Source organism: Scardinius erythrophthalmus, assembly GCF_964197995.2.
Source record: "Scardinius erythrophthalmus genome assembly, chromosome: 13".
In the NCBI taxonomy this organism is placed as follows: domain Eukaryota; kingdom Metazoa; phylum Chordata; class Actinopteri; order Cypriniformes; family Leuciscidae; genus Scardinius; species Scardinius erythrophthalmus.
The window spans coordinates 40,757,112-40,782,200 of NC_138233.1; the positions used below are offsets into that span (position 1 = coordinate 40,757,112).

Here is a 25,089-nt window from a genome sequence, read left to right on the forward strand (position 1 = left end):
CAGAAAATCACCATAAAACATTAAACATTGGTTTGCTGCCTCTCATGTCAAATTTAGCAATAGCTTTTAATCAGGGACAATTTTATTAAATGTGTTGCCTATGTGATGCTTTTTTCTCTTCTTTTTTTCTGTGTGACATTGTAAAGCACATTGGTCAACTTGTGTTGTTTTAATTGTGCTATAAATAAAGTTGCTATTGCTATAAATTTAAAAGGGTAAATTTAATAAAATAATTTAAGAGAGAGAGAAAAAAATCATGTAATAATGTAAATAAATGTTTGATCTTGTAAGCTAATGCAATGAGACTCTGTGACTTAAGTGTCCAAATTATTTTTGGAACATCTGTGTATGAATATTTGAATGTATCTGAACTACTGATCTCCATATGTGTTTATTACTTATTTACAAAAGTTCTTATGAAATGGAAATGGAAGCAGGGCGTGTGCACAGTGGGCGTGGCCGTTGGGCGGAGCTGGGAAGGAATGCTGTACTCTGATTGGCTGTTATGGCCGATGGGCCGTGCTGGGATGCGAAGCTGCGCTCTGATTGGCTGTCTCAGGCGGTGCGCGTGTCTCATCTCATCCGCGAGTGCGGCCAGCAGCGCAGCCCTGCGTCACGACACACACACACACACACACACACTCACACAGAGTCCTGAAATAACTTTACCTGGAGAGTTTCCATCTCTCATCGGGCGCGAGGAGGGTTTTATTAAGGCACCAGCTCTAAATGGCGAGTCGAGGTTCGGATGAAGGACGACATCTTCCTCTGCAGGATCATCATCACCATCATCATCATCACACCGAACCTGCTGTGCGCGAGGCGCAGCGATGGATAGAGGTGCGTGACGTCATGCCACTGCGTTATTCGGGAATACAGTGTGTGTGAATGATGCGCGTGCTGGAGCTGTCAGGTTGTGTGTGTGTGTGTGTGTGTGCGCGCGCGCTACTTGTGTTCACCTGTTGACACAAATTAGCTGAAGGATCCTGAAGGAATGTAAATGGAATTGTTATTCAGTAGGAACCAGTCCTAATGGGATCAAACTAGAATCCTATAAGGATTCAAATAAGATCTTCCTCCAGTAATACAGCACTGCTCCTGAATCTCCGTTTATCTCGTTGAATCATTAGTTCAGGTGGAATAGTGAATGCACAGATTGTTGGGTTATAATTGCATTGACATGATTTGACTTGCTGAAGTAAATTTGAGGTTCCTAAAGGAATACCAGTGGGATTTCTTTCATTATTCAGAATCGCTCCTAATGCAAGAATGGTCAGGCCATCAGGTAAGATCTTACTGCTTCAGCTGAAATAACTCTTTTTTTTTTTATTTATTTTTTTTTTATTTTTTTTTATCCCAGTTAATTTCTCAGAATTTCTGTTTATCCAGTTGGATTCTGTTAGCATTCCTGTAGGATTTTTGGACAAGGGCTTGTGTACAGATTCCTTCCTTTCGCAGGGTTTTTAGACCTCAGAAGAGTTTGGAATTTAAAGTCACAATGAGATGAAGTAGTAACAGATATTTTCTTCCATATTGTGGTATATAGTTGAATGGATTATGGAAATAAATATTATAAAAGATTATATTGGTTGTTGATTGGATGGAAGCAGATCTGAATGAAAGCTTGTGGTCGATTGTGAGAATTTAAATTTAAATGATTGGAGAACTGGAACATTGAGTTATGACATTTTGATTAAGAAACACAAGAGCAAAAATACATACATACATACACACACACACACACACAAACACACACACACACACACACACACACACACACACACACACACACACACACACACACACACACTCACACACATATATATATATATATATATATATATATATATATATATATATATATGAATCAAATGCATAAATTAATTGTTCACACTAAGATAATTAGCATACATTATGAAGATAAGCAAATCTTCGTGTCATGCTGAGTTTAATGTGTGGCATTCACATGCATGGCTTTTCCTTTGCACTAATTCACAGCTCACAATGACCCAATCCAGCAGACCACACACACACACACACACACACACACACACACACACACACACACACACACACACACACACACACACACACACACACACACACACACACACACACACACTTATACATATATTCCTAATTGGAAAAAAAAAAGTTGACAAAAGGATTGAATCCAATATTTGGTGATAATCTTATTAGCTATTTTATGTAGACTGGCCATTTTTGACCTGGAACACCACAAGTGTAACAAGATGGAAAAACAAATAAGAGACAAAAATAATATTTTTTTAGAAGTTGTTATAGTCTGTGTGAACAAAGTCTGTAAGTTTCAGTGCAATGCAATAACATTAACTAGTGTATTTGGGGAAAAGAAAATTCTCTTGGGGTCAGAATGACCTGAACACAACATGAGGGTTAAACATGTCCTGGTACTTCATACTCGCCTCTTGCTTTCTGCATTTTTCCAGGTTGACTCGCAGTGGTCAGACTCAAACTCGGAGCCAGATGCCCTGAATAACTGTTTATTGAAAAGCACATGGCTCAGCTAGAGGCTTTTGTGAGCGGTGTGTGTCTTTTGTGTCCATTGTGTGTGTCTGCTGTGAAACTGGAGTGTTTTTACAGCGCAGGGACCAGGTGTGTCTCATTTTATTTTTCTCCAGCAAAAGTAAACAGATGATCCACAAGTTGTTTCATGCATCTGAGTTGTTTTATCATGGATCTGACTGACACTGTGCTCGATAGTGCCAGATAAACGTTGGCATACGTTCATTTCCCCAAAACCACATGAATGTTTTGTTTTTCTTTGTGGACCGATGACATCTAATGTTACATGATCTAAATGAGTCTGAGAAAGGCTGTTCTGGGTGGTTGCCAGAGTGTTGCTAAGCAGTTCTAAGCGGTTGCTAGGGCGTTGCTGAAGTGTTGCTGAAATAACAGTGTAATAGTTTCTCTGTAGCAAAACTAGTGTGGGATGAATTCAGCATCAAATTTCAGATTTTCCCTCCAGCACTTAAAAAATAAATAAAAATATTCTAAGTTTCTAGCCAGCGCCACTATTTTTGATCATTTTTTACAAAACTTTCATGGCCCCCAGAATATTTTGTTGCATGAATATCTACAATATATCAAAAGAAAGAACAGAGCCTCTGCTTTTAAACAAACAAACAAACAAACAAACATTTTATCTTAGCTTCATGTGTTCTTTGAATGTGGATAAGTTTAGTAAAAAAAAGCAAAATTTTGAGCAAAACGCTGAGAAAATTGTGTTTTTGTCATAGATGAGCGCAGTTTTTCCTCTGTGCTTTGACGTATTTCTGACTGAAAGTCAGGACGGGACATATGGAAGAGCTCGTCCCTTTTGATAAAATAGCTTAAGGTGTTTTTTATGTCATAGCCTCTGACAATGAATTAGGAGGGAACAGGATAGAGAAATAAAAACTAAATAAACAAACATTAGGCAGTTAAAAATATACAAGAGAGACCCAAAATAACGTGATTAAGGCCAAGGTCACAGGATCTTAATGGGAATACGGGAGCAATAAATCGGATAAGTATTGAGGTGCAGGTCATTGGGGGCTTTGTAGACTAATAATAATAATAGTTTAAAGTCAGTCCTGTGCAGGGAACCAGTGCAAAGAACTTAAAATAGGTGTAATGTGGTCATATGTGCTCTTCCCCTTGATCAGTCTAGCAGCTGCCGATGAGAAACGCCATAATACAGCGAATTACAGTAATCGAGCCGAGATGTTACAAAGGCATGGACTGCTGTTTCAAAAGCTCGTGGATAAAAAGGGCTTTACTTTACTAAGAATGTGAAGCATGACTTGACGACAGCAGTGATCTGTTTATCAAGCTTTAAGCTGCAGTCAAATATGATGCCCAAATTCCTGACACACTGCGGAGATCAAATCAAAAACACGGGTTTCCTCAGGGCCAAACATCATGATTTTGGGTTTCTTTTCATTTAGATTTTTTTAAAAAAATGCTTGAAAGCCATAGTGTAAGTTCGTTCAAGAAATATAACACCGACTGAAGAGAGTGATTATTGCTACGCTGTAAGGGAAGATGGATTAGGGTATATAGATATTATCAAAAATAGAGGCAGGGGAGCGTATACAGGGAAAACGACAGCGGTCCAAGGACCGAGCCCTGCAGAACACCACAACCCAGAGGTGTGTGGGAAGATGAGGGATGAACAGTAAAACATCTATTTGACAAATAAGAGAGAAACCACTGTAATACAGTTCCATGAAGTCCCACACAAGCCTCTAGGAGTCGTGGAGTATGTCGTTGTCAACCACATCAAATGCAGCGCTTAGATCTAAAAGGACTTGAGACATTGATAAGCTTGATTAGAGATGGTCAGATCAAACTTTGTGCACATTTAAGATGTTCTTGTGTGTTTGAATGCATTATGGCACAGCTCAGTGAACACAGAATCATTTTAGCGATAGAAGTTGTTATAATTGGCCTGAGGGGCTCATATAATGCAGTATCTGTTCTGCTAACAAGCATGTGGACGATTACAGTGATTCATCTCGAGCTGCATGGTCACTATTGCAAATCCAGACTGATGAGAAATAAAGAAGCTGTCAGAGATGTCTTTAGATGTGTGTGTTTATTCACTGAGTGTGTATGATCCACTCGGAGGGGCGGGATTTTGCAGGAATGGATGAGACGTTCCACGGCTCGCAAAATCGCTAGCCCGACGTCCCGGGATTATGGTATCATCCAGTCGGGCTACCAAAATATATCACTGCCCTGCCCGACGGGCTATTTTAAATACTGAAATAAAATTCCTTCATTGACTTGCGTTGTTCACTCTCTTGACTTTTTATCTGAAGGAAAAATAAGATCACGGATGTTTTTGATCATGCTGATTTGTTGATGCTAATGTACTTGCTGTGTGTGTGTGTGTTAGTAATGATCGGGGTCGCACAGACCAAATAATAAAATATAACATTCTAATTAATTGCGGTTGAGTCGCGGGTGGATTAGAGATAAATCATTAATGTGTTTATTTTTAATAAATACACGGAACTCTTATTTCACGGTTAAACGCAACGAATGTGCGTCATTCTTTTACTTTCATTTTCAAACAAAGCGTATCTCTTCAGGGAAAACAAATCAAGGAAAACATATGCCTAGAGCGACTCCTACTGGACAGTATATAAAACACAAAGGAAAAAACCTACATGAGATATCGCTTAATAACTTAAGTTTTACCTAAAAATATACACAAGCTTAACAGAAATTATAGGATATTCTGAACTGATAGGAAATTTCCAACATAATAATTGGAAATATTAATGTGTTTAAAGTTTTTTTTTTCCCTTCAGGTACTAATTGGCAGAATTTACAGAATTAAAAGCTAAACAAAAGGAAGGAAAGTCATGTAGCATGCGTTTTAGTGTAGTAGTTTAACAGGATGAATAAAGTGTTGGGGATGTGATGTGTTACGGCTGTGAAACTCTCTATGTGTATGACAATAAATGAATAAAGCCTATATCCAGCCTTTGCTTGGGCTGGGCTGAATGCATTTATTTTCTTGTGTTTGTGGTTGGGGAGTTACAGTGACAGAAACAGTGTGTAGTCTGTGTTTAGGCTGTTAAGGAAATGCAGTTTTGCATCTAAATAAAAGTTAATTTAAAAGCAGCCTACTTCAGTGTAACATGTTACCGTATCATCATGCTCACACTGAGAACTTGAATAATTGTAATGTGACGACCGGGTGTGCAGTGGAGAAAACTGCGAAAGTCACTGACACGTGTGTGTGTGTGTGTGTGTGTGTGTGTGTGTGTGTGTGTTAAAATGTTAAGAGGCGCAAAGATTTACGCTGGTGTTTCAGTTCTACTCAGCCAAAAAAATTCAAGATGAAGAAGAAATTCATAGACATTTCTGTTTAGTTAGAACCAAATGCATATTTGTATTGATGATTGTTATTTGATTATTTTATATACTATTGTTGATATTTGTGATTTTAAAAATGGTTTTGATTGATGTTTCGACTCCTATCCAATTTTCTACATAAAAAATAAATTAAAAAATTATCTTTTTTATTCGAGCTATAGTTGAAATTAGTTAGCTAGATAAGTCACACTAGTTAACAAAATCTGAAGAGTGCCTGCCCGAAGGGCGACCAGCGATTTAGATATTTGGCGAGCCCTGCGTTCCCTGGAGCTGTTTTGGAAAACGAGAGAGGTTTGTTCAGTATTTATGGCATTGTCTGTCGTGATCCTCTCAAATGGTTTGGCTAGGTCTGTGTTTGTGCATGTGTGCCCTACGGTATAGATTTGCCTTGCAAAACCAAATGGATTAGTCAATCAAGCAGTTAAATGGAAGTAATAGGAAATATAAAGTGGCAGAGATAAATATTTTAACTTAGATTTTAACTTATTTTAACTGAAGATATATCATAGTCATTTACTCACTGTCGTTCCAAAGCTGAATGACTCTCTCTGGTTTGCTATAATAATCGTCTCAACCGTTCTCTATTTTACTACAAATGTGGATGGTGATTTATATTGTCAAACATCATGAAATTAGCATAAAAGTTGCCCTTACGAGATTTGCACTGAGATTTGGCATCATTGGCATCAAACCTGGTGTGAATGTACTTGAGCTGAATGAGATTGGAGATCTGTGACGCAGGGCAAGGTCTTCAACAAACACTTAAATGTGATTCTGCTCTGAGTTTGGAGTGACATGAAGATGAGTTTTGTCCCTTGAAAACACAGACTGAAGTATGGTGATAGGAGGATATGAGAAGGGATTATAAGGATATGGGAATATTTTACTTTTTTCCTCAAGCAGACAGTTAAAAAAAAAAGAACGGGATCTAAAATACATTTCATAAATGGAACTCGCATACTTTCATGCAGTAGTTTATTTTTATTTGTCTAGTGGAAAGGACACACACACACACACACACACGTTTGTAATACAGCACTCTCCTACTTCAGGAGGAAGGGTGGTAAGTGGGACATGGCTTTAGAGATCCAAGAGGTGTGTGTGTGTGTTTTAAGTGGGACAGAAGTGATGTACTCATGGGATCTGGGCTCTTTTTGCTCATCAGGGGAAACTGCTGCCTCTCTGTGTACCATAGACTAGAGGTCTACACGGGTACAAAAATTCATACCCGAACCCGAAGAGCCCCGTAATGTGCTACACGGAACCGACCCGAACCCGTCTATTATTTCAAAAGCTGGACCCGGACCTGTGCAGATCTGAGAAATGCCATAAATGAACTACCCGGACCCGACCTGGACCTGTGTATTATTTGAAAGTTTGGACCGGCGAGAAGACACAGATCCGAATGGACCCGATTGTCACATATTCCACACTAAACTGCTATTAACAAGTCAATAAACCAGTTGCGAAAAATATATATATTTTGTCTTATCTAATTTTAGGAGCTGTCGTCTCCCTTCCTTGTACCTGACTGACTGTGATGCATTACAATCCTCCGACAAGAAAGTTTGTATCCATGTTATTCCTCTCGTTATTCCAAGCTTAATCCACTCATTATTTCAGCTTCAAAAGTAGGGTTGGGTATCGAGAACCGGTTCCATTTTAGAACCGGTAACGAATTTCCAAAAACCGGGGATTCGATAAGACGCACGCATTACAATTCATCTTACAGGGCGGGTTTTTATTTCTCATCTCCATGAATATATCTAGTAGCCTAGTAAAGCTAATGCAAGGGCTATTAATCAATTAATCCTTTGCTGATACTTCCTCGTCGTCATCATGGAGGGCGCAGTTCATGGTTGCATAGCAACGACAGACGCCACGGGAGCGCGAGCGCTTGTGGAAAGAAGGAGAAGGCGGCGCGGCCGTGCTTTTCCATGCATTTTTAGACGCGATATGTGAACAGTCCCTAATTCAGGAATCTATTTGGCTTAAAATCGTTTTTGTTTCATTTAAAATGGAGATCATGATTACATACATCAGACAACTACTCAGAATAACATGTTTAGTCTAATAGTCTATTTTTAAAAAAATTGTTTGAATCATTAATTCAAACTCTAATTAATTCAGTGTCTCATAAATACTTGTTTAATTAATGAATGATTCACCATTTTTGAACGAATCTCTGGAGTCTTCTTGAATAAATAATTAAATGAAAAAAAAAACCAGTCGATTTTTGCCACCTACTGGAGTAATAATGTAATCAACACCTTTATATGAAGAGACTCCTTTCACTTTAGCCATTTTATTAGTTATTGCTTAAAATTGGCAAGAATAAAAGGTAGAAATATTTATTCTTCAAGTATTTGCCCTTTTTTCTCCCTCCAAAAAATATTGGAAATCGGAAACAAGAATCGATAAGAACCGGATTCGATAAGCAGAAATTAAACGATACCCAACCCTATTCAAAAGTCCACTTGATGTCACGGTGACGGATGGCAAATGCGACTTTGCAGATTTGCATTTCGACTCGAGTTAACTCGCATAATAACTTAGAATGTTTGCCCTTTTGAACTATAATAACGATTGCTTATTCAGTGCCATGGCTGCTGACGTTAGCATTATTTATTTGCTATCATCTCTGTGCTCTGTGCGCCGAGTCTGACCACCAAAACTTTAAGATTAAACAAGACCGTTTATTCAGATTATTATAAAAAGGGGAGAAAGTGTAAAGCGTGGCTTTGCGGAATAAGTCCCGCCTTTTAAGTAAAAGAGCCAATCGTCAATTGGTAAAGTCATTGTGTCACTGCAGAAGCTCATGGTTGCCATAGAAACATGACACGCTTGAGAATGCACATTCGCGTTAGCTGCCTGGAGCAACCTGAAATATGAGCTTATTAATGCAATTTGTATCAAAACCTTATTTCCCGGATCTCACTTTTCTTATCCTAATTTTACAAGTTGCAAGTTACAAAAAACACACAAGCAGTGCTGACTGACTCTGATCATGGCCGGGTGTTCTCTGAGTCCGATCGACTGGGGTATTACACACAATGTTAACCCTCTGGGGTCTGGGCAGTTTTTGGAGCCCTTGAGATGTTCTGACATGCCCTGACATTTGTGCTTTTTTCATTTGCTTATAAACATATTAATGGCAAAGGTGTAAATTCACTCTATAAAGCACAAACAGGGCTACAATAATATGTGAGCCACGTGTATGTACATGTTTTCATTTTTGAGAGAATAATGTTTATGCATGGAAATGGAAAAGACTAAAAACTAAAATTTCTGAAATAAGGCCACAAAACACATAGTAAATATGTGTCAATAAGACTTTTGACTAATGGATGTCCTCGCCTAGAATTTTTTCTTCAAAATTATGTGAAAATATTCTTGCTTTATCGTTCACATAAAACCATACATTGATTTAAATTGATGTAAAACAGGTTTTGCTTGGAAAGCCAATATGCGAGGGGGAGGAGTAGTTTACACCTTAGATTACAATGTCCCACCCACTCTGCATAATGATGAGCCATTCACTCAGGTGTGAAACTGACTGAGCCACAATGCAAGGACAAAAGATATATTTAGAAGAAGACTTATATTGACCATTTAAGATTTTGCTTACATCTATCTTGTAAATATGTTTTGCTATTTTATTAAAAAGGTTACAATTACAACAATAATTACAATTTCAACAATATTTCAAGTGTACTCTTTCTTTGTAAAAAAAAAATGATTATAGGCCTACATTTTATCTATGTATTCATTAGTTTGAATTTAGTCAACATTGGAACAGCTAACATCTTAGTTGATGACTTATTTTTGACAAAAATAGTAAATTATATATAGAAATTGCTAAACAAAAGCTTATTTGACGTGGCAGTGTATTCTACAGTAAAAACTGTACCTAAATCTAGTCAACAAGATGTTGTCTTTCATATTTCGCCTGACTGTAACGTTGTTTTCATGAAATATTAGGGCATATTGTTAATTTGCAGTTTAATACGTTGCTTATACAAATTTATTTCAACATATTTCAGTCGATTTTTACTCATCTCAGTATAGCAATACAGTTTGCTAAAACATCATCATTCATTCACACACGCGATTTAAATTTAACTTCTGGCAAAGATGAAGTTGACGATAGGCTTTTGACTCGCGATCTTCACAGTAGGCTAGTGAACGCACCGGAGAAATGCACATTTATTAGGCTACATAGTTTTTTGTTTTGGATGGTTTTGTTTAGAACCAGCTTTCTGTAAATATATTTCACATTTTTTAGACATGTGAGGCGAGTAGGCTAGTTCAAGAGGAGAGAGTCCAGTTCAAGCACCTTATGTAGTGATTGCTAGCCTATATTTACTTTAAATCCAGGAAGTTTGTTAATGAAAAAAATATTAAAATTAAGATACAATTGATACAAAACGAAATTCGTTTTAAAGAAAGGATTTGTACTTTCTGTTTTGAGGTCTCTGTGAAAGTTTGAAAGTCTTGTAGTGCTTTTTTTAGAGCGCTTGCGTCCATAATGGAGAACTGTCACGTAATATTGTTTTTTGCCAGCTGTGGTAAACAGCGCGCATCTATGCCGTTCATTCATTCATAAACAGAAACCCGAGAAGGAAAAACTTACTAGTATTCCTCAGCTCGTATTCCCCGTATTCCTCATTATTCCTCACAGCGCTGCGTTGTAAACAAGTAATGTTCTGAATAAACTTGTGTTTTGGTTTTCTCGAGCTGATGGGGGCGTTCACAGGATTGCGCGGATTACCTCAGCCATTTGCGTTTGAATAGCGTGCGCTCTCCGTGGGCGGAGTCACATTACATTTGAATTAGCTCTAATGAGGTTGACTGGAATCGCTCTTTTAATACAGATTTCACAAGATGAGAATATTTGTTTTTTTATATAAATTACTTCATTTAAAAGAAGAGAATTCAAGCTTCATGCCTGTGTGACTGTATGCCTGTTTGACTGAGTATTCACTGAGTTATTGTTCATTTTCGGACGCGTTTCAGAATGGACTACACTGGCAAAGAGAAGGCAGAACTCGCTTCGTGTTTATTTTTCTTTATTTGGCAAAAAGCACAACACTTTGTTTTTATTGTGAGTATACACAAAAATAATACACATTTAACAGAATCGATTGATGTATGAAACTTGTTTTGTAAAATCAAAGTCAAAAGAGTATTTGGGGTCTCAATTCAACTCATAAGGAAAAAAGCGTGCAGATCACGCCGGCGTGATTGCCGACCTCTGAGGGTTAAACAGACCTGGGACCCGAAGTAATAGATTGGGACCCGACCCGGACCTGGCTCACCATTTAAAATATAGACCCGAACCTGTATAGGTCCCGGGTCCTCAGGTCTCGGGTGCTCCGTGTGGACCTCTACCGTAGACACACACACACTTATCCATATGCTCACTCAGAGTGACATAGTAAACACTCAACCACTGCCCAGTAATACAGATCTTTAGTGGTGTTCGCTAAGGCAAGCTCCACTACTTCCAATTCTTTAATGGAATATTTCAGTGTTTCTTATAAATGATTTATTGGTGCACATCACTATTGTTTTAATAATCTTGAATCAGAATAAGTTCCTCTTGCAGCATCTCTTCTCTTCTCTGATGATGAGGGCGGGGAAACCTGTCACTCACATGAGATCCACCAATAGCAAACCACAACCATCCACTCATCCAATCAATTCCCCACAGACACAATCAAGCCCTGCCCACATTTGTTCTTGTTCCTGAAGTGTTTCACTCGTATATACGCCACAATAGGGAATGAAATACTAGTCCAACTTCAGTTACATGATGACTTTAAAGTATTAAACTTCGGAGAGTAACTAACTTTGTGCTTGTTTGTGCTACAGACATAAAGGTGTCCGTTTACTCAGTACCCTGTACCCTGATATACAGTTTTCACCTACCGCCAATAATAGAGATGCTCTGAAGGGGGAACTGGATTAATTCAGAGTAAATCAGAGAGATTAGGGCCAGTAAGGTGTTTTCACACTGGGCACGTTCACAGTGGTGTGAGTCCAAGCGTTGGTCTGGTTTCACACTTGATTCTGTCAAACCCTGGTGCATTTGTGTTCATCTTACATCATCACAAACATGCACGGCGCTTGATAGTATCCAAGGTAAACCATCACCACTGTCATCCCTCTTTACATGTATTTTGTTGAAATGATGTCGTCGTCATTGGCTAAAACGCATGCACAGGTTATTTGACTTCCTGAACAAGTGCACACCAGAGACAGTGTTGCTTTTACATTCACGTGAATCGCGTCACAGTTTGAGTGCAACTGAACTCAGAGCACATCCTTCAGTCTGGGGTTCAGTAGGTTCACTCCTGACTCAGCATGACGGCGTCACACTTTCGATTTTACAAGCTAACCGTTAGAGCTGGGTGATAATATAGTCCACATTTTGTGACAATACAAGCAATCAAGCAGTTGAGAGATGACAGTATATGTCTCTAGTCTCGCTCTCACTCGTCTCTCTGGTTCTGCTGTCAGTTGGTTCATAATTTGACTAGTAAATGATCTGCACAGGGAGACGGACGCTCATCTGCTCTTCTGCTGTTTTCATCGATACGCCTCAAAGCTGTCTCTCAATAACACATGTTCACACACAGCTGTAATGAAGAGCTCTATAGATCGTCAGATTGGTGGAAGTGAAGTGACTCTAGCTGGGTGGTTTCTAGGGACTGTATGGTAATTTATGTGAAGTCTGGTAGGATTTGCTGCTGATATGAAGTCAGACTTGATGACTCTTGGTACTGATGCGCTTCAAGCTGACTGATTTAAATTGATCTAATTTCTGTTAATCTCGAGCAGTTCATCTCCCTCGTTATAGTGCTTTAGAACGATTAAGAGGCTTTGCACCGAGTAGTTATAGAAACTCAGTTATAGGAAACAGGGTTGTTCCCCAAAAAGTAAATGTTCCCATCTGGCTATTTTTTTATTGGATGAAGCCAGAGCCAATAGCGAAAGCCTTTGCACTTGGAGACCCCGCTCCTTTTGAAGGCTCTGCCCCCTTCTGGAGTTCACGCCCCCTTCTGGAGATCTGCGGTCTGCAGTTGTACCTTCTTGCCGCAGTCAGTCAGGAAAAATCCTTGTGTCCTGCTGACTGATTTGGCCACTGCTCCATTACTTTCATTTATTTATTTACTTATTTATTACCACTTTATATTATTGCCTGCCCGATGGATGCATGTTATTTCTGAGTTTGGCTTTCAATTGTGACCAGTGAATTGGAAAAATAAATGTGATAGCTTGATAAAATGAAATGTATAGCCTAATAAATCATGGATTCGCTAGTGTTGTCTGCAACGCTATTTACCTCGTCTCCTGCGAAGAGCTTCTACACAGAAGAAAAGCCCTGCATGAACACGCAGCGTAATGAAGTGAGTGGCTTTTCCTGATGGATCTCATAGCTATAAGATGGATTTTTGTTTGAGTCTTCTCGGATCCATTCGGAAAAAGCACATAAATTACCCGAGACCCTACTCTGAAGCAGGAGATAATTTAGTCCCCTTAAAGGTGTTGCTATGACTAAAATCATGCTAAACGCAGGTACTTCCAGCAATAGTTATAGGAACTATATGAAACCGTTCCTTGGTGCGAAAGCCCCTTTAGATAACATTGTTGTAGCGTTTACAAAAGGTCCTGCAATGACGCAGAAGGAAAAACATCCTGAAATCACCCTAGGTTTAGACTAAGTGATCTATTCAAAGGTTGATTACAAACAATTATACAAGTGTGTAATTTTCTCTGCACATTACTTAAATTTCTTCATGTCTTAAAATATCTTGACTGTAACTCGACACCCTTGCCTCATTTAGTATGCGCGGTTCTATGAATATGCAAATGAGCCCCGCCTCCACTCACTCACTCACTCAGCTCAGAGATCCTCTGGTTGACGATCACACGTTGATCTGATTGGTTACAAGGTAGTTTGTGACGTCAGAAACACCAGCGATTTCAAAGCGTGTTTTTGAGACTGTCTTTGGTTCACTGCAGTTTTAAGGAGAAAATACTCAGCAATGGTGTCGACTTATGAATTTACACATGCTTTGTCTTGAAGCATATTAAAAACACCACATAGACATATAAACAACATTAAGATTTTCACCACAGCGGGACTTTAATTTTAAACTTACATTTTTTTAATAGGTTTGATAACGTATGCTTGCACACAATATTAGCCATATTTAGCAAACAGCAGAAGCATGTGAGGAAACGGATTACACAGCTAAATGTCAAAATGGTATTAAATACAAACTATGGTGTATGTGTGACTCTTTTACAGATGTTTTTATTTTAACTGCTGACTGAGAATTGTTGTCTTTAAACCACTGGATGATATTCCTCCTCTCTCTTCTGATGCTGAGTTAAGTTGGCTTTAAAGTTGAAGAATGTGAATCGTTTTTTGTAAATGCAAATTACCTTATCCATTTATGAATCATATTTTGTTAGTAAATTCATTTGGAGACACTGGCATCAGAGACACAGTCTTCCGAGACACAGTCTTCCAGTGGGAATGTTCTCATGGTTTCCGTTGTCATCGGATGTGACTTCTCCGTCAGACGTCTTCCTACACACAGGACTTCAGATTCAGATCATGTGACCACGCATATGAATGAGGCCTTTCAGAAAGTATCACACACACACACTATTACAAATGAGCTTCATATACAGATGTGTTTTGTCTAGACGGACAGACAGTACAGTCATCATACATATAATGTCACACATTTACACACTTTAAAGGGGTCAGAAATCTGAAAAAGCCTCTTTTAACTCTACAAACACACACACACACACACACACACACACACACACACACACGTTATCATGCCTCCACTATTACATTCCTAGGATGTTTAATTCAGTATACGCCTATCCATCTCATAAAACACACACACACACACACACACACACACACACACACACACACACACACACACACACACACACACACAATGCAGTCTGTCATCACGCTGGAGAATGACACAGTCAGACCTCAGCTGACCGATGTGTGTCTGGACTCAATGAGGTGGATCTGTTTGATTCTTGCTGTACCTGGAGTTCAGAAAAGCAGATTCAGATGTCTATGCTCTCCATTTAGTCCAGAATTCATTTAACAAATTTGTAACAAATTTTATTCTTTAGGATAAACCCCTTGAGATGCATCATCTCATTTTCACAAAACTAATACACAAAAGTTAAATAACATAACACAAAACAAAACAATAGACAGAAGACAAAACAAAAACAACAGTAACCTAATTCAAAACAACAAACACACCACTGCAAAAATAACTTTTTTTTGCCTAGCATTAATAAATATAATCATATAGATATCATCTAAAGATATGAGGGGTCCCTGTCTCCAGATAGTTTGAGAACCCCTGATCTAAAGCAATTACAACAAGTTTCAAAACAACGAAACAAACCATTTTTAAACATATGAAAGGAGTCAAAGATTGTACATTTAAAGGTAAATTATTCCAATCTGCAGGAGCCTTAAACCTAAATGTGTGTTTGAAACAGTTATGTGTTGTGGATTTCTGTGATTAATTAACAATTAACAATTTACAGTTCATGTTCATGGGTCAATAGAAGATGACTGTTTAGACACTATTTTAATCAGCCTATTGGCTCAATGTAAAACATGCGTCTCAAACCGTGGTGCTCATTCACACAATCAACAGCAGAGCTTTAATATTCACAGACACTCGTCCATATCTAGATTTGATTTATTCTACAGCCCTACTTTTGATTTATTCCTCCAAAAATGCCAAATTTTGTGGCATTCCACATTTTAATAAAAAATAAAATCCATTTTTATTAGTGGATTCATATCCTGGCTGAAACCTCATCTTAACAGCTGAATCCGGTTCTCTGGGTTTGGTTGTCCTGTTGGCTGGAGTTAGAGGACTGGTCAGCTGGTCAGGGATCAGGGAAACACCAGCTCAAAGTTGGCATGGATTGGAAATGTTTTTCCCCATTGTGATGTAAATCTACGGGACAAATTCCATGTGTTTTTACTGATCTGATTTATCAAAACCATTCCAATTACACCTGGTCACATGTGTTTTGGCGAAACAGATTTAAATCCGATCTTCAGTTCCCGCATTATATGCAGATTTATTGGAGTGCACGTCACCGAAAGCAACAGATATGAGCTGCATTTTATTGATTATGAGCTAAAATTTCTAAATCTAAGACCGCAATAAGAGAGAGCGGCAACAGCCCTGTAAGATCATCTCGTTTCTTTACTGTTATCTGATGTTATCTGGCTATACACACTCTCACACGTTTATTTTTTAGCATTGTTGTGAGGAGTAAAATTTACATATGTGGTTTCAACAACCAGATGCGTTTACAGTTGATTGTTTTTGCATGATTTTCCAGTGCTGTTTTTCCTTCATATTTAACTGAAATTTTTAACTGTAGAAATAATAATCTTGCATCACAATAAGTGTATTGTGATTGTCAAAACATTTTAGTAACTAAACTGAATTGTATTAGGTTTAGTGACAACATGTTACAATGTTTATATGGTACAATTTCTGGTAAGCTATGCTTTTTATTATTGCTTGAAACAAATTTCAGGATTTCAATTCAGTTAAATTCTTGTGATTTGATTTAATTGACTAATTTGGATAAATATTAGGTACACAAGATTTTCTAATTTTCTCCAGAAAAAAATCTCACCTAATGCTGTAAACATACAGAGAGCCCTATCAGCTGGTAGTATTACCCTTAACGCCCACTGTCGCGAATTCGCAACAAACCCCTTCCATTCAGACTGCAGGCGAGATAGCGTGTGTTTTCCCCCAATGCCTGTTTGTGCACATTCGATACATACCTAGGAACCTTTTGCACGCACTGGTTTCTCGTAGGAGCGGTCGGAGTGGGAACTACATCCGGTTCACGGAAGCTAATATTTTGGTTTGCAAAATCCGCATATCAAGGGCGCAAATGTGGAGGAATTGCCCAAAATGAGTTAAGTTGTGCTAAGATAAAAATATGTACCAGCTTATTGATTGCTTCTATAGCTATGTTATTCATATAGACTTCATGTGACGAATATTTTTTACGTACTTTGTAGATTTCTGTTTGTAGCAAATTCGCGACATTGGTCAATAACGGCTGGATTGGGCTATAATGGCTACATATAATAATGCTGTATTGATGGTTTCAGCCAAAACAATTTTTTTTTTTTTCACAAAAAATAGCATGTTAGGATATAACACTATAAGAATATATAATGTATGCACTGGAGAAACAAGGAACGAGTTAAACAAAGTGTAACATGGAATGTATTAAAACTATTGTCAATGTTAGGGAGTAGGAGAGTGTTTTGTTTCTTGCTGTTGTCAAGATTCATTAATTTGTCAATTAAAGTTTATAAGTTCTAACAACTTTGTGCCATGAATAAAATCTACATACCTGAGATGGGAAAATGTGTTTTATTAATTTGACCATTTTGTAAAAAAAATTACCCTAAATGCCTGTTGTCGCTAATTTGCAACATACCTAAATTTATATCTATTCTATATGGTATAGACAAATTAACAATCTCAACTTAATTTAGCATCAGCTTGGAGCCAGAAACACACATAATACATTTTTTTATTTAATTGTAAATAAATTCAGGCGTCAAGGTTAAAAATAACTCACATTAAATATAATGCGTTTTTTTATTATAATAACAACTTTATGTAATGAGAAGTAAAAATATAACAAATATGTAATATAGTAGCCTACACATGTTTAGCAAAATACTCTCTATAGCTTTTTTTTTCTAGCCAACTAACGTGCTATAGCCTATTATCGTCATTAAATGGCTTTCCTGAGGTAAATGTTATGTGACAATTGTTCTCCAGCTGTTTTATTGACCCTTTTCGCGGATGAAAAACACTGATTGATCGATATTATGTATGATACATTTCGGTAAGTTGTACTGTTTCTTTTAACATTGTTCAGTCGTGTTTATTTACTATTAGCTAGAGATGATCGGTTCACGTGCCGCTAGGGATCTGTTGCGTCACATTTACAAACGCCAAAACGGTGTTTATTGTTTGAATTTCGAAATAAAATTGACAGAATCTGAGAGTTGAGATTTTTTTATATCATAACTAACCTGCTCTGTCTAGTCTGTCGGTCTCCGTGTCCTCTTTACTTCACGATTTTTCTGTGCATGAGAAAATGGATTTGTGGCGTGAGAGCGTGTGGAAAGTGTCAATTGCGTGTGGCAGCTCTTCAGTAACAGTAGAAGGAAACGGTTTAATTTGAAACCAGGAAATTCTATTTTAGAAGTACATTTTCACAAAAAAACGAAAAACAAAAAAATATACATTTTCCGGGACTGTCGCTCAAAAAAGAGAACAATCCCTGAAAAACCGGGACGGGTGGCAACGCTATCAATGATGTGGAATGATTGACAGGTCTAGTCTTGACTTCAGCTCTTCATTATAAGTGTGTATATTGTTATGGGATGTTCTGCTGTAACATGAATGGGTCTTCAGAGTTTGTTCAGAAGAACTGTCTTCCCTTTGACGGAGCTATACCTCACACACACACTTCCCCCAGGAGCTGCATGATTCAGTGAGGAACAGCGGGAATGTTCTGGTGTTGAAGTTCACAGTAACGTTGAGCTTGTTATGTTCGAGTCGGCTACTAATCTCCATTCTGGCATCAAGGCATTATAGTGTCTGGGAGGAAGATTCGGTTTCTACTCCACTCATTAGCTCTAACTAGCCTGCCATATTAATTACTTGTGTATCTGTTCATTTTCTGTTCTTCCTTGTCGTTCCTTCGTCATCTTCACTTCAGTGTTTGTAAAGTGTTATTTTGCTCTGCTTCGGCTCTGATGGAGACATCCACTCGCGTTGTGTGCTCATGCATTAGGGGGCGGAGCAGTGGAGGAAGGGGCGTGTCTTTGGGTTCAGGGTTTCTCAGAAATCTCTTACTGCACCTTTAAAAAGGCTGATCGTTTAGTATACTAAACGCTTTCTGGAAACTCCCCCCGGTTTAAACGTATGCTATTGACATTCACTGACTTATTTAGATTAATTCATTTTCAATCATTGACTTATGTACATATTTGGGCTCTGTTCACAGGTAGTGTTCCTGCATTTTGCAACGGACGTCTTACAGAATGTGTTGCATCATGTTTTTATGTTGTTAAACACAGTGTAATGGATCAATGTCAATATAAAACAATGGACAAATCCACCTGTGAATGCAGCTTGTCTCTCTTGCCCACATACACGGATGTGAGATATTGAAGTATTTATAATGATTTTGAATACCTCACGAACGGCTCTATACTGTATTATAGCACAATGAGCATGAAACCTTGTTTGTTTGAGAAACTCTTGCATGTTTTGAATGCGACTGCAGAAATGTGTCTCAGCTGCTTATATAAAGCTGTTTCCTGCTGTAATCTGCCATTATGAAACTGCTGAGATCATTGAGGAAAGTTTCTTTAGCTCTCTTTCAGAACGTCTCAGTGTTGTTTGTTCAGTCGCTGAATGAAGCGCTTCTGTCTGAGGGATTCCTCAGGGATGAAATATGATTATGGATCAGAGAATGGAGTCATTATTACACACACACACACACACACACACACACACACACCCTCTTAAACACAAGCGCACACACACATATACACACACCAGGTTTGACGAGAGTCCAAGGTTTATGACCTTTGGTTAAATCAGCTCAAGTCTTTCCGATTAGGTAGCCGGAGGCTTGTGTGTGTGTGTGTGTGTGTGTGTGTGTGTGTGTGCAGAGAGAGAAAAACTCTGTATGTCAGGCTTTTTGAGTATTTCATTTATCCAGCACAGGTGAGCACATCCAGTGTGTGTGTGTGTGTGTGAGAGAGTGTGCGTGTCTGTCTTTGTGTGCGTGTGTGTGTGTGTGTGTGGGCCTCTGTTGATGTGAATTGTAAGTTGATCCAATCTGATTAATCTGGTCTTTAATTCTCTCATGCTCTGACAAAAATTATAGACTGAATCATAACTGGAACAGTGACACATACCAGTGTCCATGATGAAGAGAAGGAATAAAACATCATCTGTAGGGCTGGGCGATATATCGCATGACATTGTTAGGCGCATCTCGTCAGTAAAGCCGGTTCCTTGATTAGTAGTAAATCGCCATCACCTGCTTTCAGATGGAGCGGCGTTTACTACACAGAGCCGTAGTTCACTGACAAGCAGGCGATACATCCGCGATATTAATGCGATATGGCTCAGCTTGTCAGTGAACTACGGCTCTGTGTAGTGAATGCCGCTCCATCTGAAAGCAGGTGATGGCGATTTACTACTAATCAAGGAACCGGCTTTACTGACGAGATGCGCCTAACAATGTCATGCGATACATCGCCCAGCCTTAGTGTAAAACCTGTGCTGAGTTCTCAGAGTTGTACTCTTTTTATGTTGGTTTCATGAGTTCACACTTACAAATAAGTCAGAAAGAATAAATGTGTATTTGGCGTGCTGTCCGAGGAGAGGCTCCGGCTCGGTATTCGGCCCGAACCCAGAGTTCCTGTGGAAGAACAAGCCGAGAGTGAGTGGAGGGATGCTGATGTCAAGGAATGTTAGGTGAGTTGACAGAGCATATATATATATATATATATATATGCTTCATCTCGTGCTGGTAGGGTAGACATGGTAATTGTTTGATGACAAGTTGATTGGATTGATTATTTGAACGTGCTCCTCCCGAACTGTGTTTATGAAACATCACTTCAGTCCATTTTCAACAAAAGCTTATTGACTAAAAATGTCCTATAGCTGGTAAAGCTGTCAGTGTTAGTGGAAGAGACCTGATTATCTCCACACACACACACACACACACACACACACACACACACACACACACACACACACAGCTGAAACAGACGGAGGTGTGTGTGGCTCTGAACAACAAGCTCACTGGCATGTGTGTAGTTTCCAGGTAATCTCCTTGGAGAGGGTTAAATTCAAGGAATCACTAAGGACTATCCCGGGGGGTTTCCCACAATTCAGCGGTGTTAGTGTGTGTACGGCTCTGTGACTTTCTGTGGGATACAAATCTGTTTTCCTTAGACTTTAATGAATCTGATTCACTCTTGACCAACTGAAATCTCTCAATCTGCATCTACTCAAAGGCATATGACGCATCAAATTATCATATCACAATATTGCAAAATCTTTTATGATGATAAATGGTTTTATCAGTATTGAGCATAGACTGTAAAAAAATATGGACGTAGTGTCCGTGACGTCACCCGTAGGTTTCTGAAGAGCATTTTTGAAGCCTAAAGTGGGCGGAGCCGGCCGTCGCCATCTTGGCCTTGCGTCACTCCCGGATAACAGAAAATGGACAAACAGGCGGGGCGTGAGTGGAGCTGAGGAGCTGAGGAGCCTGGCCATAGATATGAGCCTGGCTATCTGAAATCACCTAGCTCGACGTGATCGAGTTAGCTGATGATGTAAAGCCAATTAAACGTTCCTATTTTTGCCCTTCGAAATATTATAATAGTTAAAAGACATGGCTACAAGTGAGACTGTGTATTACTTCGAGAGTGTTTGTGTGTGACAGTGATTTATGTGCATACATGTCCGTCACTCTTTCATGGTCCGTCAGCGCGGCATCGCTCAAGTTCGTAGAGAGCTTATTCAGTCCATTTTAAATTCTGATTTTGGCCGTCTCTCAAATGGGTTAAACCGTTAAACCATAGATATATTGCCTTTGAAGTGCAAGTAAATGCGCTAGAAAATCCGCGCTCATTCACGGACGGAGAAAGTGCCGACGCCCGCATGATTTCATCTGACGGTAACCTACATAAGCATATTATAATCCATCTGTTCCATGGGAGCAGAACGAACGAGCATTTATTGACGTTTTAAATTTGAAAACCCCAAAAAGCAACGAAATTGTCAGACATCCATTAGTGCATGTTCACAGAGGAAAACAACTGAAATACAGCGCTGGTTGTTCTCTCGAACGATAACGACGGAATCCAAAGACGTGAGCTTTGTAACGTTACCCAAGTATTAAATTGTATGAAATAATAATCCCGAAAAAAGCACAAACACTGCAGAGATGGCAAGTTCAGCAGCTAACATTTGCTGAGGTGAAGTGACGGCTAGTAACAGCAGACAAACGGCTAGCACTGACAGCGGCAATCCATCTGTCACTCAAGTGGCTTGGCCACACCCTTAAATTTAAATATTAATCAACTAAACGGACGAGTTATAAAATAATTCACCCCCCTCACAGTTGTTATGAAGGGCAAAATTAGCTGTATAGACCAAATCCACATACAGACACCAGGCTTTAAACATGTTTTTTTCTGCTGTAAAGTTGGTCATTTTAACATGGGGGAGATACAGATTTGACTCACTTCTGACAACAGCCTCAAGCGGCCAGTCAACGAATTACAGTTTAACTCACTTCCGTGTTGGTTTCAAGGGAGAGACGGGGAGGTTGCCGCTTGGTATTGAGTTAAATTACAGAAACTTAAGTGTGGTCTTAAATGGATCTTAAAATGAAAGTTCAGTCATTATTTACTCGTCCTGGTGTTTTTCAGATGCCTTTATCAGACCATGAACAGATAAATGTAATAACGTAAAGAGAGTACATGCCTCTTTACACTCGCAGTGTTGCTCGAGTTAACCAGCCGATGGAAAATAACTCTGTGGCGAGCAGGACGAGGTCGAGGGCCGTGGGAGGACGGCACGAGGCCGGTGGCGTGATTGCAAATGCGCGACACCTGCGCGACGCACCGGTCTCGCATCTCTCACGGAGGAGCGGAAGCATAAAGGAGGAGCGACGACAGTGAAGAGCGAGAGAGGACAGGCCTGATTTTATTTGATGTTGTGTTTTGTTTTCTGTTTGGTGTTGCCAGCAGTCGTCCGTGAGGGGCTGCTGGCTTTTACTTTCATTTTGTATTTGTTTTATTTTGATTAAAAATGTTTGAGTGTTCGCCGGTTCCCGCCTCCTTCTTCCCATAACATCTAAACCTCGTTACAAACTCAGTTCTGATTTCATGGCGACTTTAATGCTGGAAAATGTAGGAATGGTCAGTTTGGAGGAGAACAGAAACAGTCTTGTGTGTGTCTTCAGACTCTGAATCATCCAGTCGAAGGATTCGTATGGAAGTGTGTTCCACCACAGAACAAAGAATAAAAAAGGCACAGTTCTCGCAGTTCTGACTTTATAACGCAATTTTGAGATATAAAGTCAGAATTTCATGATATGTAAAGTCCCAATTATGAGAAAAAAGTCAGAATTTCAAGTTTATATCTCACTATTCTGACTTTACAACACACAATTTTGACTTTATAACATGCAATTGTGAGATAAAAAGTCGCAATTACATTTTTCTATGTTTTATTCTGTGGCGGAAACAAGCTTCCACAGATATCAGACATGTTTGACATTTGAGCTGATATTAGAACACATTGTGTGTATAGCAATGAGGTGTGTGTTTCTGCGTGAGTTTGTTGTGAAAGTCTGGTAGTGTGTGACGCTCAGTTGTTTAGTGTATGATAACGAGTGTTTTGCGTGTGATTGTACAGTTGTGTAGTATTGCAGCGCCTGTGGTTGTACATCGCTGTCCTAGTCTAGATGTACAGTGGTTATGGGAGATCAGAAACATGTAAGTTTGTGTGTGAGGTTCTCAGAATAGAAATCTACACTGTACCAATGCTGTTGGAGAACAGTAGACATGATTTCAAGCTTAATTGTCTACTTTCACATTAACACAGTGATTCTGCATTTTTGATACATGCTTGTGGCTGTAGACTTTGAGCAATCTGATGAAATGATGAGAAGGAAGACAGTGTGTAATGGCTGATATAGTTCCAGTTCATCTCCAGCACTGGGAACACAAGCTCACGTCAGATTATGTACTGCTCATCTTGACAGCTGTACTGGAGGTATACTGGAAATGTGCTTACTGTACACACTACACACATGATTTACTGCAGCAACAGAAGAGTGTTGTGTCAGCGTGCTGTTGTGAACAGACATTGATACAGTTTTACACTGAAACTCTCCAGTTCAGTGACTGGATCTCAGTCTGGAGAACAGAGGGATGTGGAGAAACGAGAACATATGCAGTCGTCAAGCAGAACCTCGTGAATAATTCAGTTCACTTCTACACCGGATTGGAAAGGCTTTGTCTCGAATTAGAAGTCTAAAACAAGAAATGTTAAAGAGAAATGTGGGAGGATTTCGATATAAGAGAAGAGCAGCTTGAGTTTGTTGTCCAGCTCTATTTGTTTGAACAGCGAGAGGCGTCAAAGCTGCCGGAAGCTGGATATTATGGCTAATAAAGTTTTAAATATGGATATTTTTCTTACACAAACGGATGGCTTCGCTTCGGAAGGCATTTATTAACCCCAGCAGAGCCTGTGGAGCACTTTATGATGGATAGATGCACTTTATGATGGTCAGATGCACTTTATGATGGATAGATGCACTTTATGATGGACAGATGCACTTTATGATGGTCAGATGCACTTTATGATGGTCAGATGCACTTTATGATGGATAGAAGCACTTTATGATGGATAGATGCACTTTATGATGGACAGATGCACTTTTATGATGGATAGATGCACTTTATGATGGATAGAAGCACTTTATGATGGACAGATGCACTTTTATGATGGATAGAAGCACTTTATGATGGTCAGATGCACTTTATGATGGTCAGATGCACTTTATGATGGATAGATGCACTTTATGATGGACAGATGCACTTTATGATGGTCAGATGCACTTTATGATGGATAGAAGCACTTTATGATGGATAGATGCACTTTATGATGGACAGATGCACTTTTATGATGGATAGATGCACTTTATGATGGATAGAAGCACTTTATGATGGACAGATGCACTTTTATGATGGATAGAAGCACTTTATGATGGTCAGATGCACTTTTATGATGGATAGAAGCACTTTATGATGGACAGATGCACTTTATGATGGACAGATGCACTTTTATCATTGATAGATGCACTTTTATGATGGACAGATGCACTTTTATGATGGACAGATGCACTTTATGATGGACAGATGCACTTTATGATGGTCAGATGCACTTTATGATGGTCAGATGCACTTTATGATGGACAGATGCACTTTATGATGGTCAG

The 25,089-nt window shown here is 39.0% G+C and overlaps 1 protein-coding gene across 7 annotated transcripts in view; it reads left to right on the plus strand.

The window, feature by feature from the left end:
- Positions 1-602: 602 nt before the first annotated feature.
- The window catches only part of limch1b (LIM and calponin homology domains 1b), a 153,131-nt gene continuing 128,644 nt past the window's right edge, over positions 603-25,089 (plus strand). For all 7 annotated transcript variants that reach the window (XR_014031338.1, XR_014031339.1, XM_081382436.1 and 4 more), the window contains exon 1: positions 603-840. Coding sequence is in view for 5 of the 7 variants with exons in the window: in XM_081382436.1 (XP_081238562.1) it covers positions 730-840 (111 nt within the window). In the remaining 2 variants the exon portion in view is untranslated. The remainder of the gene's footprint in view (positions 841-25,089) is intronic.